Source organism: Tursiops truncatus, chromosome 11, assembly GCF_011762595.2.
Source record: "Tursiops truncatus isolate mTurTru1 chromosome 11, mTurTru1.mat.Y, whole genome shotgun sequence".
In the NCBI taxonomy this organism is placed as follows: Eukaryota; Metazoa; Chordata; class Mammalia; order Artiodactyla; family Delphinidae; genus Tursiops; species Tursiops truncatus.
In genome coordinates this window covers 63,339,929-63,355,978 of record NC_047044.1, presented here as the reverse complement: position 1 = coordinate 63,355,978, position 16,050 = coordinate 63,339,929, and the positions used below count along the sequence as shown (strand labels likewise).

The following is a 16,050-nucleotide window of genomic DNA, read 5'->3' as shown; positions in this document are numbered from 1 at the left end:
TGTAGCTATTGAGCACTTTGAAATGTAGGTGGTGCAACTGAGGAACTTTTAATTTTAGTTGATTTTAAAACTAAATTAAATAGTAATATGTGACTTGCGGCTTTCATATTGGACAGTGCAGGAGACCTAAATCCCTACTGGCCAGAGTCATAGGAGGGATCAGATATGTCCTGTGCTAGCCACACACTGACATATGCTCTTCACTGACCATTCAGGTCTATTTCAGCAAAAAAGTCCAGCACTGACCCCACACCTGTCCCAGCTATAGTGGAATAAGTTCACCAAGAGTCAGAAGTTGGAAAATAGAAGGCCTCTCCCTACTCTGCACCCAGAGGCAGACCCTCACCAGAAAGACCTCAAATAACACAATAGCCACTATTTCTTAAGGGTTTATTATGTATGAGGACCTATGCTAAGTATTTCATAAATCACTTCAGTTTAATTCTCACATCAGTCCTATGAGGAAGGTTTAACTACACTTCATAAATGAGAAACTGAGAGAGGTTCAGAGAGGTTAAGTGTCTGCCCAAGGTCACACAGCTAAGTGGAAGAGTAACTCTTTTACTCTTTTAACCCAGCCATTAACCACTATTCTTTACTACTATCAGGCCTTGAGATTGTTTGATACACTTCTAGAAAACCTCAGACATTTGTTATTCTATCTCAGACCTCATGGAAATAACAGCAGGAGTGTAGGTACCCTTATTGAGAATTCCAAGTCAGATGCATAAAAGGACCTAATTTTAGTGTAGGGAGAGAGGGTGTTTACAACCCTAAAGAGACTCCTAAGCCCCCGAGAGATTGCTCTTTGGAATATGCTCCTTCCTGCAGCCCTTAATTCTTTTTAGATTCTAGATCAGAGATGCAAAAGCAGCTGGCAGGACTTTTGAAAACCAGCATGACAAACCATCATCCCCAACTGTAAGCCCAACTAGCCTGGAGCCAGGCAATAATAAGGTCACAGCTAAAAATCACACCTAAATTTTGTCCATTTTCCCCAACTAAGTGCATTGACAGAGTTGGCAGGAGTGCATCCCCAGCTGGCAGGAGAACTCTATGCCCTTCCTGTGAAGGATACCATTCAGGTAACCCTTATAAGTCCTTGGAGGAGGTATTAGGCCAGTTAGGCCCTAGGGCTACTGGGGAGGGGTCGCGGGTAGAGGCAGGTAGGACCAAATTTTCCTAGCCAAACCCATCCTCCTACCGAGCTGGCCGGTCAATAAGAAAGAGCAGAAGCAATAGCCTTTGAAACCAAAAAAGGCAGCACAACTCCAAAGGTGTGAAAGGTATGAAAGGAGCAAAGAACATCCATTTTAATGAAAGGCACTTGAGGAGATGGAGAGCAGGGAGTGGGGATTGAGCAGGGGCATTATTTCTTACTTTATTCAACTCTTAAAAAGCTGAAATCATCATAACACTTTAGTCCCTGCCTTCACACTACTTCACAATTCTTACATCATTAGGAACAAGGGTCTTTCTTCCTCCACCCAAACCCTATCCTCTCTGAGTTCCAGCGAATGCCAAGGCCCCGCAAGGGAAGCTATGTCAGCATGTGGCAGCCGGCCACTAGAGGGTGGTGTTTCTGTAGTTAAGGGGATTGTGAGAGCCTACAAATTTGGATGGGAGTGGCAGTCAATAGGTTACCTGTATAGGAGAAGAGTCGAAAAGAAAGGTGGGAAAGATAAGTAGTAAGTCTTAGGGTAATGGTTCTGAATGAGTGAGGGGTAAGGAATAGGAACAAGGTAGGAGGAAAGATTCTCTACCAAAGGCCATAGTCATCACTCCTTAGAAAAGGAGACATTGGCCCTGAGCTCTCCCCAGATACAGAGAAGTCAACTACAAAAAGATTAATCAGTTTATTTGCATATATACATTGTCACTCCAGGGAGCCAGCTCCACTTCAGGAGTCCCCAGCTCCCCTCACCCAGCCGACACCCAAAACCTACATAGGAGACTGGGTCCTGAATAGACAATGCCCAGGACTCATATCCCAACTCCATAGGTTATAACAATTCATTTATTTAGCAAAAACAGAGCTAGAGGACAGTGCCCATGAGACATCCTTGCCTCTTTGTAAACATCGACAACCAGGCCACTGGAGCCCAGGTAAGTGTGCAAACATGAGGGTACCACACTGTGTGCCCAGAGGGCAAGGGACACAGCTGGCAACCGAACAAACCCGTTAAGTCCTGAGGGCCTGCCCCCCCCAAGCCCCCACTGGAGCCTGGCAAGTGCCAGGGGCAGAATCAAGGCAGCTACCCCACGCTCAAGGGCTCACATGAGATGGCAGCGGCGCTCTTGCCCATATGAATTCTCTACCCGAGCAATCTCCTGGATGACTTTGGTGAAGATGCCTTGAGTCAGCTGCAAGGGATAAGGATTCAGGGCAAAAAAAAATCGTTTAGTTCACTGCCAATACCACCCAACTCTGAGGTGAACACCCCATTCCCCCACCATCCCCACCACCAAGCAGTGCCATAACACTGCTACTGCCACCACCTTCCTAATCTTCAGGCCCAGCACCTGCTTATCTCGAGCAGATGACTCCATAAATGTCGCACCCCAGGACTCTGCCAGCTTCTTCCCCTCAACAGCCTGGACCTCCCTAGAAGCAAATTTGGGACATGAAAATGAAGGACAGCAATGGCCCCAGGTTCTCTGCAAAATCTTTACAGGAGCCTAGGACTGAGACTTGAAATATGAAATGATAGTTTTTGAAATAGAAGGGTTGTTTTGTCTTACCCTTCAAGTTAGAAATGAAGAGGTAAAATGACTGGTTCGAATCAGTGGCAGAGCCACGACAAGACCCTGGCTCATTCCTAGTCCAGCTCACTTTCCTTCGCCTTAAGCTACAGAGATTTCCATACCTGTCTGGAGAGAGATCTGCCTTGTTCCCCACCAGCACCACTGGCAGCCTGGGAGGAAACAGCAGTTACTACAGGAGCCCCTCTGTTCCCCATGGACCCCAACCTCCTTCAAATCAGAGCTGGACAACTCCCCATCAAACCAGACAGGATCTATGTCCTGACTTTCTCCTTAATTTGGATCAATACGCCCCTGTCCTCCCTCTCCCCTCGGGTCCACACTATGTCTTTATCCCCCAGAGCCACATACCGGGTTTTCCCGTGGCCTTCATGTAGCTTTTGGTACAGACTCTCAATGACTTGGAAACTTTAAACACAAGAAATGAATCTATAACTTTATTCTGGGACAGCCCTCAGATCCTCCCAAGTCTCCCACTCACAACCTTGGTCACTTACCTATGCAGAGAGGTGACAGAATACACAAGCACATAACCATGGACCCCAATGATGAATGAATAGGGCAGAATGCTGTACTCATCCTGACAAGAAATAGAAACATCAATACCTAGATCCACAGCACTCAGATAGCCAAGGTTGGTGGGCTGTATCCTGGGGACCCTCCCTGTGGCACTCCCTACTCCAGTCACTTCTGTTCAACAAGTATTAACAGAGTAGCTCCAATCAGCGCTGCACACTGAAATGCTGCTAAAATGCTTTTCTTTTAATTCTACTTTACAGATGAGCCTCAGAGGCTACCAGACTTCATCTCCCAGGACTGAACTGCCACATTTAGATACCCTACCCCAAACTGGTACCTGCCCTGCTGTGTCCACCAGGTGTAGGTGAAACTCATCTTTGCCAAGAGTCACTATCTTGCTGTAAGCTGAAAAGAAAAGAAAACTTGACTGTGAGGTGCCTTGTAGGACTAGCAATCTGTGCCCCTATATATTGACATAGATGGGCCAGGTCTAGAGAGCTCTCCAGGAACCTGGAGAGACAATGTTAGGCTTCTTATTGTCTACATATACACCATCCTGGACTCAGTATCTTGGAAAATCCACACTCTAGCTCCACTCAGAACAGGATTGCTAGAGGAGATTAGATTTAATGTCTAATTAAATCATCCCTCTGGCACCAGGAAAATCCCAAACTATGGACTTGGATGGGGCACCCAAGCCTTCCCCACCCAATCCCTAGGGGAGAAGTCTACTCACTATTCTCCACAGTAGGATCATAGCCTTCCAGGAACTCGCCCTCCACAAATTGATGTGCTAAAGATGTCTTCCCTGTGGGAAGCAGAGGTAATTTTATCCAAATCACCCATCCATATTCACATCCTCTGTCCTTTCGGGCTGTGTGGCCCTGGACTAAAGGGGACCCCAAATTAGCATCCTAGCCTGGGAATGCCCCATGCAATGCTTCCCCTTAGGCTACCTTCACCCTCTTTTCGCCCTGGGTCGCTGCACCTTGGCCACCGGATGCATACAGTAGCGCCGCAGGAAGCCTTTCCCGCCGCCTTTCCCCACCCCACCCCACCCCTGGGAAGATCCGGTATTCCTTAGGACCCAGTCAGTCCTGCACCGGGCACCTGAGACTTGCCCCACCCAGACCGCGCCCCCGCCATCAAATCCTAACCCCACCTCCACCCCCCAGAGTAACGCTGAGGACCACCGCGGTGATCCAGCAGTAAAGCCCACGTTAACTCTTACATGCTCCAGCTTCCTGCAGCCTTCTACACTACCACCACCCCAGCCTTTTCAACTCCAACCTTTCAATCCTCGCTCTACAAGCTGGTTCTAAGGATGCCACCATTTCTCCCTGGGTCGCGTACCCGCGGCAGTGCGCCTCCTCTGGCCAAAAAGCCGCGGTGCATCCGTGCTCTGCCCAAGACCGAGACTCACCTACGGAGCGGTATCCGAGGATGACCACCTTCCTGTAGCGAACTAACGGCATGGCAGGAACCGGCCCCGAGGGGCTTGCAGAACTTGGGGCTGAGAGAGCCCCAAGAAGAGAAAGTCGAGTGCAGGCAGGTGTAGCAACCGGCACAGGAAAGCCGCTCACCCTGAAGCTGCCAGGGGCAAGATAGAGGGAAACCAAAACAAGCGCCGCGCCCGGAGCTGGCCACGTGATCACAACACAGCAAGACTAAGGCGAGGGAGCCGGGCGACCGGGGAACTACACTGCCGCGCCGCTCAGGGCTCCGCCCCCCAGGCCGCTCGCCATTGGTCCACTAGAAAGGATAGGGGCGGAGCCGTTGGCAGAAGCAAAGGGCGGGCCTCACGTGGAGCGGGAGAACCAGGAGCTGCGCGTGCGCAGACTAGACCCGGTTCATTCATAAAGAAACAGAAAGGAACCCGGGGTCCTAGAGGTGTTTGCGCCTTTGCAACCTAGTAAAAGCGGCTGCAAAGAATCATGGATGGATAATATCCGTTGTGGCTGGGCTGGATTTTCTGGTCAAAAGATTCTAGGCCTCCCTTTTGCAAGGTCTCCGGCGTCCTTGGGTAGGTTAAAAAAGGCCAAAGTTGCAATATATTCCCTCCGATTCCCCCAGACTTCAGCCCCAGATATTTTATTGTCGGGTTTCCACAGTCTTCCAGGATTTAACTTCGGAACTGCAAATCTTATTCCTGGGAAAATTGTTAGAATTTGTGGCCAAGTCCTCTGAGGTTTAGCTGTCACCATTATCACAGTGTTTTATTTATTCAACAAATATTTATTAAGCGTATACTATATGTTTTAGGCATTTCTCTAGCTTTGAAGATAGAGTGAAAAACATGACAGGTGAGGTCTTGGAACTCACAAAGCTTAAAACCTAGTTGGGAAGAAACAAACTTAAACAAGTAAGCATTAGATAGTATTAAGTGCTATATAGAGCAGTGTGAGAAGAAATAACCAGTTTAGATCAGTGACACTTCCTTTCAAAAGAAGCCCCATTTAAGCTGAAGTCTGAATGACAGTAAGGAGCCAGCTAGCAAAAGATTCAGACAGAAGAATCCATCAGTGCTATGGCGCTAGGGTGGAAATAAATTTGTTAAAATCCAGAAAAGAGAGAGAGAGAAAGCCAGTTAGCCTAAAGCAGATGAAATCTAAGAGGATGGCAGGGGCCAGGCTATGTAGAGTAGTTTGGACTAATTCTAAGTACCTAGAAAGCTATTGATTATGTTACTAAGTAAGTTGGGTCATGACATGATCTGAATTGTGTTTCTAAAAGATCTCCCTGGCTGTAGAGAATGGATTGGGGTTTGAGAGAAACAGGAGCAAGTGGAGCAAGCAGGAAGATCAGCTAGGCGACTGTTACTTGTAGTCCAGGTGAGAGGTGAGGGTGGCTTGACTAGAGTAGTAGAGATGAATGAAGCTGAGAATTCAGTGTATGTTTGGAGGCTGAGGTTAAGCTGGCTTGCTTGCTGAAGGATTGGATACAGGAGGTGAGGGAGGATAAAGAGGAAAGAAACCTAGATTTAGAGTGCTACTTTGTGCCAGGTGTATTTCATTGTCATCTCATTTAATATTCTCCACAGCCTGAGGTTGTTAATTTGCATTATTCATTCATTCATGAACAAATATTTTTTTTTTTTTTTTTGCGGTACGCGGGCCTCTCACTGTTGTGGCCTCTCCCATTGCGGAGCACAGGCTCCGGACGTGCAGGCTCAGCGGCCATGGCTCAGCGGCCATGGCTCAGGGGCCCAGCCGCTCCGCAGGCATGTGGGATCTTCCCGGACCGGGGCACGAACCCGTGTCCCCTGCATCGGCAAGCGGACTCTCAACCACTGCGCCACCAGGGAAGCCCCATGAACAAATATTTATCGCACAACCACCATGTCCCAGGCACCCTTCCAGGTGCTTAAAATAGAGCCATGAACAACAGGGACAAGGTCTTTGCTTACAAGGAGCAAGTATTTTGGGGGAGAAGACCAACCATCTACAAGCAAACAATAAATGAGTTACAGTTAAAAAGTAATAACTGCAGGGACCTCCGTGGTGGTCCAGTGGTTAAGACTCCATGCTCCCAATGCAGGGGGCCCCAGTTTGATCCCTGGTCAGGGAACTAGATCCCTCATGCCGCAACTAAAAAAGACCCCATGTGCCGCAATGAAGATCCTGCATGCTGCAACTAAGACCCAAAGTAACGAAAGAGAGAGAGAAAGAAAGAAAAAAGTAATTACTGCAATGAGAAAAAATAAACAAGACATGAGTGGGCTAACCCACTGAGAGTAACCTGGGGTGTTACTCCTCTTTTTTTATATGATATCCTAGGAAGCTGAGGAGGTAACATTTGTGCCTGAGACTTGAGTAATGGGTAGCTATTATCACTGTTCTCTCAGTTGTAGAAACTGAGAGTCATACAGGTAGCACACAGAAGTTGTTTCTTTTGCAAGGCCCTGATGAGGTGGGTGTGTAGGAGTTAGACTGGATTAGAGGGCAGGCTTTATAAAACTATAGAACCATCTCATGCTTTAAAATGTCCAGATTGGGGCTTCCCTGGTGGCGCAGTGGTTGAGAATCTGCCTGCCATTGCAGGGGACACAGGTTGGAGCCCTGGTCTGGGAAGATCCCACATGCTGTAGAGCACCTAAGCCCGGGCGCCACAACTACTGAGCCTGCGCTCTACAGCCCATGAGCCACAACTACTGAGCCCACGTGCCACAACTACTGAAGCCCGCGCGCTTAGAGCCCATGCTCCACAACAAGAGAAGCCACCATAGTGAGAAGCCTGCACACGACAACAAAGAGTAGCCCCTGCTCGTCGCAGCTAGGGAAAGCCCACGCACAGCAACGAAGACCCAACACAGCCAAAATAAAATTAATTATTTAAAAATGTCCAGATCTACAAAAGTTGTTTCAAAGAGCCACCTTTTTAAAAAAATTTTATTTATTTATTTATTTTTGGCTGCATTGGGTCTTCCTTGCTGCACGCAGGCTTTCTCTAGTTGCGGCAAGCTGGGGCTACTCTTCCTTGGTGCGTGGGCTTCTAATTGCGGAGGCTTCTCTTGCTGCAGAGCCAGGCTCTAGGCACACGGGCTTCAGTAGTTGTGGCTCACAGGCTCAGTAGTTGTGGAACGCGGGCTCTAGAGCGCAGGCTCAGTAGTTGTGGCTCACACACTTATTTGCTCCGCGGCACGGGGGATCTTCCCAGACCAGGGCTCGAACCCACGTCCCCTGCATTGGCAGGTAGATTCTTAATCACTGTGCCACCAGTGAAGTCCCCAAAGAGCCACTTCTTTTTTTTTTAGATGTTGGGGGTAGGAGTTTATTAATTTGTTTATTTATTTTTGCTGTGTTGGGTCTTTGTTTCTGTGCGAGGGCTTTCTCTAGTTGTGGCAAGCAGGGGCCACTCTTCGTGGTGCACGGGCATCTCACTATCGCGGCCTCTCGTTGCGGAGCACAGGCTCCAGACGCGCAGGCTCAGTAGTTGTGGCTCACAGGCCTAGTTGCTCCGCGGCATGTGGGATCCTCCCAGACCAGGGCTCGAACCCGTGTCCCCTGCATTAGCAGGCAGATTCTCAACCACTGCGCCACCAGGGAAGCCCCAAAGAGCCACTTCTTAATCTGGCCTCAGAAAGGAACCCAAATACCTTTTCTACTGGGTAAAGGAAGTTCCTTGCAGACCAGCAATTTTATGCTGGATTATTGGGCTTGAATGAGGTTGGCGGTAGTTCCAGGTTAGGTTGTAAGCACTGTAGGATAAAACAAAGAACTGGATTCAATTCAATAAAAGTTCATTCATCTCCTACTTTGTACCAGTCAGTCTTACCATGTTTTGCACACTAAGGATATAAAGATAAATAATATTGATAGATGCCTTTTATGCTGTTTGTCTTTGCACATTAACCCTCTACTCTTTTCCACCCAGATCCGTGTCCAGGAGGTAGACCTTGCTCCTTGGATTCCAGGGGGGTTCAGCCAAAGAGGAGTACTCACAGAAGATCAAATGGAAGGAAGAGAAGGTCTGTTCCCACACTGAAGGTCACAGCACCTCTCCAAGCACTCCCCCAACCCTAACCCAGACAGCTCTCAGTGTTCTGTTTCCAGTAATTCCCTTCCCTTCCCCTTCAGGCCTACAGTAATAACAGCCTCTCTGATACTCACCGGGAGGTGTTGTTCTATCCCTTTTGCTTCCCTACACCTTGCCCACACCTTTGTAAATAATCTCTTTATTAAATCATCCTCTAACTCTCTTGTTTGCAATCAAGAAGAAGGCAAAAGGACTAAGGCAAAGGGCTTTCTCTTGTAGTTTTTTCTGGATGAGAAGATCTCACAGAAGATTTTCACCTATGTCTTCTTGAACAGAACTGTATCATGTGGCCATCTCTACCTGCAAAAGAGCCTGGAAATTTTAGCATTTTCTTTTCCACCCTCTATAGTATAGAAAGGTAAAAGAGAATAGGAACAAATTTTTACAGAGCCACTCTACAAGACCTGCATACCTTGGGACCAAGATATTTGTTTGTTAAATATGTCACTGTAAAAGGTAGGGCATAAACGGTTACTTTGTAAAGATCAGAGGTAGGGACTTCCCTGATGGCGCAGTGGTTAAGAATCCCCCTGTCAATGCAAGGGACACAGGTTGGAGCCCTGGCCTGGGAAGATCCCACATGCCACAGAGCAACTAAGCCCGTGAGCCACAACTACTGAGCCCGTGTGCCACAACTAATGAAGCCTGTGAGCCTAGAGGCCATGCTCCACAGCAAGAGAAGCCACCGCAATGAGAAGCCCGCGCACCGCAACGAAGAGTAGCCCCCGTTAGCCACAACTAGAGAAAACCTGCATGCAGCAACGAAGACCCAACGCAGCCAGAAATAAATAAATAAATAATAAATTAATTTTTAAAAATCACAGATATGCAAAGATCACCAATATAGGATAAAATAAAGGAAGCAAACTATCCTAATGTTAGGTAAATAAGCTTAGAATAAAATTTCTAATGACAGCATCATACATTGCTCTGTCTCAAACAACTGAGATAAAATAAAGATGAAATGCTCCCAGAAAACTGTTTTAATTATCTCTATGAAAAGTGAAAACATTTTCCATTGAAATGATGGGTTCCATTTTACAGGTCTTCAGAGATTCTTGGTTTTCCACAGTTTTGGTAGAGAAAGGCTTCACCTCCCTGCTGACGTATGTTATCGACTGTTGCATAACAAACTATATCAAAACTTGGTGGTTTAAAACAATAACAATGTATTATTTCTCATGATTTTGTGGATTAAATTGGCAGTTCTTCTGTCGTCTCTCCTGGACTCACTCATGGGGCTACCAGAGGCCACAGACCCTGTTGGGTAGCCCTCTCTTTCAACTAGACACAGTTGCAGCTCCCTTGAATTCTTGTAATCCTTCCTTCCCTTGCCCCTTCAGGCCTAGGAGGTAGCACCTCTGATGACTCCCCACTGATGCCAGACTGAATGCTTCACCACACTTGTAGATACTTCATTACTCTGTCCACACCTTTATGAATATCCCTTTCATTATATTATCTTCAGTTTCCCATTTGAGTATGCAATCTGTTTCCTCCAAGGATTCTGAATGATACACCTCTGAATGTTATAGTAGGGAAAATTATCAGGCAAAAGATTAGAAGGCAGGGCTTCCTGGTGGCGCGGTGGTTGGGAGTCCGCCTGCCGATGCAGGGGACGCGGGTCCCGGTCCGGGAATATCCCACATGCCGCGGAGCGGCTGGGCCCGTGAGCCATGGCCGCTGAGCCTGCGCGTCCGGAGCCTGTGCTCCGCAAGGGGAGAGGCCACGGCAGTGAGAGGCTCGCGTAACGCGCAAAAAAAAAAAAAAAAAGATTAGAAAGCAAAATTATATCATCTCACATTACAGTATAAGTAGCTAGAAGCATGGAAGAAATTTTTCTTCAAAAATGAAGAGACAGGGAGGAAGGAAGAAAGGAAGGAAGGAAGAAAGAAAAGTTGATTGATTCTGTCTGGAAGGATCAGAGATTCCACATGATAACTGAGCTGAGCCTTAATGCTCAAGAAGGCTCTAAGCAAAAAGGCAAAATGCTGGGATGGTGAGGAATAAATTAGGAGTTTGGGATTAAAATATACACACTACTATATATGAAATAGATAACCAACAAGGACCTACAGTATAGCACAGGGAACTATACTCAATAACTTGTGTATTTCTTTTTATAAATTTATTTATTTATTTTTTGGCTGTGTTGGGTCTTCACTGCTGCCTGCGGGCTTTCTCTATTTGTGGCAAGCGGGGGCTACTCTTCCTTGTGGTGCGCGGGCTTCTCATTGCGGTGGCTTCTCTTGTGGCGGAGCACGGGCTCTAGGCGCGTGGGTTTCAGTAGTTGTGGTGCGTGGGCTCAGTAGTTTTCGCTCATGGGCTCTAGAGCGCGGGCTCAGTAGTTGTGGCGCACAGGCTTAGTTGCTCTGCAGCATGTGGGATCTTCCCAGACCAGGGCTCGAGCCCGTGTCCCCTGCGTTGGCAGGGAGATTCTTAACCACTGTGCCACCAGGGAAGTCCCGATACTCAATATCTTGTAGTAACCTATAATGGAAAAGAATCTGAAAAAGTGAATCAGTATATATATATATATATATATATATATATATATATATATATATATATATATATATATATATGTATATATATATATATATGTATGTATATACACACACAACTGAATCACTTTCCTGTGATTTCCTGAAACTAACACAACATTGTGAATCAACTATACTTCAATAAAAAAAAAATTTTTAAGGCAAAATGCTCAGAGAAGAGTGAAAGCACAGTGTGTCTGGAAATACAGAGTGAACCCTGTACCTGGAGCATTCTGTGAGGGGGAGCTACGTGTGGAAATTCAGGCTGGAAATTTGACTGGGATCAGATCAGGGAGGGCTATGAATGCCAGCTTTAAGAATTTGGTCTTGGGACTTCCCTGGTGGCGAAGTGGTTAAGAATCTGCCTGCCAGTGCAGGGAACACAGGTTCGAGCCCTGGTCCAGGAAGATCCCACATGCCGAGGAGCGGCTAAGCCCGTGTGCCGCAACTACTGAGCCTGTGTGCTCTGGAGCCCACGAACCACAACTACTGAGCCCGCATGCCACAACTACTGAAGCCCGCGTGCCTAGAGCCCGTGCTCCACAACAAGAGAAGCCACCACAATGAGAAGTCCACGCACTGCAACGAAGAGTAGCCCGCACTCACCTCGACTAGAGAAAGCCTGCGCGCAGCAATGAAGACCCGACAAAGCCAAAAATAAATAAATAAATAATTTAAAATTAAGAAAAAAGAATTTGGTTTTTATTCTGTACCCCAGGGTTTTCAAAATATACAACTAGTGCCATGTAAGATGACTTAGGTAATACACAAAAGAAATTTTTTTTGCTATGTAATTTTTAATGTGTGGTAGGAAAAACAAGAGCTATAATGCCAAAACTCTGACTTCACAAATATTGTTGCTTAGAAGAGGTTGAAATTGGTAGAAAGAGAAGCCCGTGAAATTAGAGAAAAATATTAAACAATTATATGGGTGGAATGGGTCTATGGACATAGTCATGAAAATAGTACAAGGTTTGGGAAGCACTGCAATGAGCAAAGGGACCTTTGATGTTGCCTTGGTGGGAGTGTTATGGGGAGGGCAGTACCGTGAAGACAGCTGTGCTTTGTAAGGATCATGCTGGCGACCCTGTGGAGGAGGATGTACCGAGAGAGACTGGTGCTGGAGGCAGGAGCACTGTTAGGAAGCTGATACCCAGGAGGAGAAAGATGAGGGCCTGGACCACAGTAGCAACAGAGAGGATGGTGAGGACTCACACAAAGTGCACTCCAGATTCAAGTTAAAAAGTTTATGACCTGATTAATAGAGACAAAATTCCATTTATAGATTTAGAGGACAGGGGAAGAACGGGAATTGCTTAGTGGGGGCATGGGGAGAGTATTGAATTAATGCACTTTTTTTTTTTTTTTTTTTTTTTTGCGGTACGCGGGCCTCTCACTGTTGTGGCCTCTCCTACCGCGGAGCACAGGCTCCAGACGCACAGGCTCAGCGGCCATGGCTCACGGGCCCAGCCGCTCCGCGGCATGTGGGATCTTCCCAGACCGGGGCACGAACCCACGTCCCCTGCATCGGCAGGCTGACTCCCAACCACTGCACCACCAGGGAAGCCCAATGCACTTATTTTTGACATGTGGATTTTGGGGCACCTCCCAGATGTTCACATGTCCATGGGCCACTTAAGGATATGTGTCTCTAGGCACTGCCCAGAAAAATAGCCAGGATACATGTGCAGGCATGTTCCCTACATGTTCCATATGTCTGGTTCTTTCCTCACTCTTACACCTATTCTTGAATTCTGTTATCATGGAGTTTGATAAACACCAACCCATTTCAGGAAAATGAGAAGTACTTAGGTCCTCTCAGGGGACCTTGCTCGATCCACGGATCACAACCAGCAACTTCCAAAATAAGTGAATTAGAACATATTAGAGCTGGAGGACCTTAGTGATCATCTGGTACAGTTATTCTGAAGGGTGAGGACACATAAGAGTCACCTGGAGGGTTTGTTAATGCACAGATTGCTGGGACCTACACCAGAGTTTTTGATTCAGTAGGTCTGGGTAGGGCCCAAGAATTTGCATTTTGAGCAAGTTTCCAGGTGATACTGAGGTTGCTGGTCTACACTTTGCTGGGACTACACTTTGAGAACCACTGATGTAACACAACTTCTCCAGACTACAGGCTGAGAAACTGCAGCCTGGAGAGGTAAAGTGCATCATAGCAGCAAAACATATTGGAAAGAACATGGACTTTGCAGTCAATCAGACCTGGTTTCAAATCCTGGCTGACTCACTATGTGATCTCAGGCAGGTACTTAACTGCTCTGAGCCTCAGTTTCTCTTCTATGAAATGGTTAGAACAACAAGATAGTAGATGTTTGTCATTCTTTCTGGCTGCCACAGAAAGATCGAGTTCCAGGGTGGATAGTGGCCGTGGTGTCAGCAGTGCCTTCCAGCACCCAGTCAGGGCATTGGTCTGCAAATTGCACTGTCTAGTGTTTAGTGGCAGTTGCCACAGTGCCCCTGTTGGCTTGGTTCTATGATTTGAGGCATTGTTTCTGGCTGTACAACCTTGGAACCCAGACCCCCAGCCCTCCTGTGACCTGCTTAAATCTTTCTGGAATCAAATACTTATTTTGCACAACTGTTGTGAGAGGTAAATGAGATAATGTATGTGATATTCCTATCACTCTGTTAAAAAATACTTGGTACTCATTACATTGAAGCCATCATAGTAATTATCGTTATTAGTTTGAAAATGAATTCGCAGTTTGGCCAGAGAGGTATGCCCTGAGGCAGATGGTCTGGATCCCTCCCTGGACATCACTGGGAAAGATGCCACTGGGAAGAGCACTCAGTCTAGCCAACTTGGGAACTGGACTTGCTCAGGACCTCCAAATGCTCATGTGCTAGGGAAGCCTCACAATAATTCATGAACGCGTGATTTGGGTTCCCAAATCAGGGAACCAATTTGCCAATGTATGTATCTGTTGCTTTCCCTTTCCACTACCGAGGAAGTCTGCACATCCTCTATCTAGGGCACTCCCTTTTCAGCGAGGTACCAATGTGGTGCCTGATGAGCAGAACATTAGGATAAAAGAAGAGGACTAACTCTGTGAAGGTATTTTGGCCAGGACACGTGGAGGCCCAAAGAACCATCCCTGCCCCACCAGTGACCATATTTCGGCACTTCTCTCCCCAAGATAATTCTGGGCACGTGGTAACAATTCTGATTGACTGAGTTGCCCATTTGCCACATTCCATTTTGGATCAATAGATTGATATTGGTTGATCAATGACTTTTTCTTTCATTTTAGATACATTAATATCAAGCCGATAAAGTTGAAAGAAATATTTTTCTTCTTCTACCTTACTCTTCACTTCCTCTTTGTCCAATCAACCACCAAGTCCTATCAATCCCACAACTACAAATATGTCCTGAAACTGTCCTTTCCATCTCCATTGCCACCTCTTTATCTCAACCAACATCATCTCTCATTATCTCATTATCATTTTGCTTGCTCTCCTCCCTGGGCCCACTCCCTTCTAACTCCATTCTCCACTTAGGAGCTAGAGTGATCTTTTTAAAACCCAAATTTGATCAGGCCACTCCTCTAAGCTAAAACCTAATTAATTTAATCCATTAAAACGACTGCCTGTTTCTCTAGAAAACTGTCAAAAATCCCCAGCATAGTACAATGCCTAATAGTATTTGCAGGGGCTTTAATAAATATTTGTTGAAGGGAGGGAGTCAAGTCTCTGGACCTGAGAGGAACTGCCTTGTCCCTTTGTGTGTTAATTTGACTTGCTTAAATCTCAGAGTACCTCCTTGTTTCCACCCTCTTGGAAACACCTCATTGTAGTAGCCTCTGGCATCTCTTACAAAGTGATTTTCCTCAAGGTCACACAGCTGGTGCATAGGCACCAAATAGAATATACAGCCCTATTATTTTTCACTGTGGAGCCACTGTTATGTGAGAAGCAATCACAGTTGAAAAGTGACAACCACCAGTAGGATGCTTGATCCTCCTGCAACACTCCCACCAAGTTTCCAGGCCTCTGTACAGAGTCTTTCGAAGATAAAGGAAATCCACCTTCTTACCCCACCAAAGAAGCCCCTTCATCTTTAGACAATTCTACAAGTTATTGAAAATGAGACTTTTCAGAGAAGAATCCAACCTAGCCAGTTTATCAAAGGATAGAGATAAGGAGGGAAAGGAGGTTGTGTGTGAGAGAGAGACCCACATCCTCCCTCATGTGGTGGTGCTCAGGTGCTTTGGGCCAGCTGCCTCCAAGAGAAGAGGAAGGTGGGTGACTTTGACTACAGCTTAGTTCAGGGAGAGATTCATGATATCTAGCCTCAAAGATTCTACGAGCTACTATAGACTAGCCAGGGACTAGAACAAGGAAAGGATGTGTGTGGAGGAAATGGGATTAATCCCAGCTCACATGTTGGGTGGAATCCCAGCTGCTGCAGCTGCTGAGGGCTTAACCAGCTGTTCCCTAGGCAGCTGCAATGTTCAGCCCAGACCTGGCTCTCAGGGTGGCAGCTCTGTCTCAGCTTAGGGCCATCAGCTCCAAGCAAAGTCAAGCCTCCGTGGAAAGAATCGCTGGAAAGCAAAAGAGAATAGCAGAAAAAGAGTCCCTAGTTCCAATAAATCCTTTTTTGACACCATGTGGTTTGAAAGCAGACCACTGTGTTCTTAGGTTATGTGGTCTCAAGGAGGGAAGT

At 46.6% G+C, this 16,050-nt stretch overlaps 1 protein-coding gene across 5 annotated transcripts; it reads right to left on the bottom strand.

Moving 5' to 3' along the window:
- Positions 1-1,842: 1,842 nt before the first annotated feature.
- On the bottom strand, positions 1,843-4,983 carry RHEBL1 (RHEB like 1). 5 transcript variants are annotated; one of them, XM_004326807.4, is made up of 8 exons: positions 4,706-4,973; positions 4,019-4,090; positions 3,620-3,687; positions 3,261-3,343; positions 3,115-3,171; positions 2,868-2,915; positions 2,524-2,605; positions 1,843-2,364 (listed from the first exon to the last, which is right to left on the bottom strand). In XM_004326807.4, the coding sequence occupies exons 1-8, from the start codon at positions 4,755-4,757 to the stop codon at positions 2,275-2,277; spliced, it is 552 nt and encodes a 183-aa protein (XP_004326855.1). In that variant the 5' UTR covers positions 4,758-4,973; the 3' UTR covers positions 1,843-2,274. The 5 variants fall into 5 exon arrangements, with proteins under 5 accessions (XP_004326855.1, XP_019790060.1, XP_019790061.1 ...); XM_019934497.3 differs by having other exon boundaries at positions 2,314-2,364; positions 2,743-2,915; positions 4,706-4,982; XM_019934501.3 differs by lacking the exon at positions 3,115-3,171 and having other exon boundaries at positions 4,706-4,974.
- Between the last annotated feature and the right edge of the window lie 11,067 nt (positions 4,984-16,050).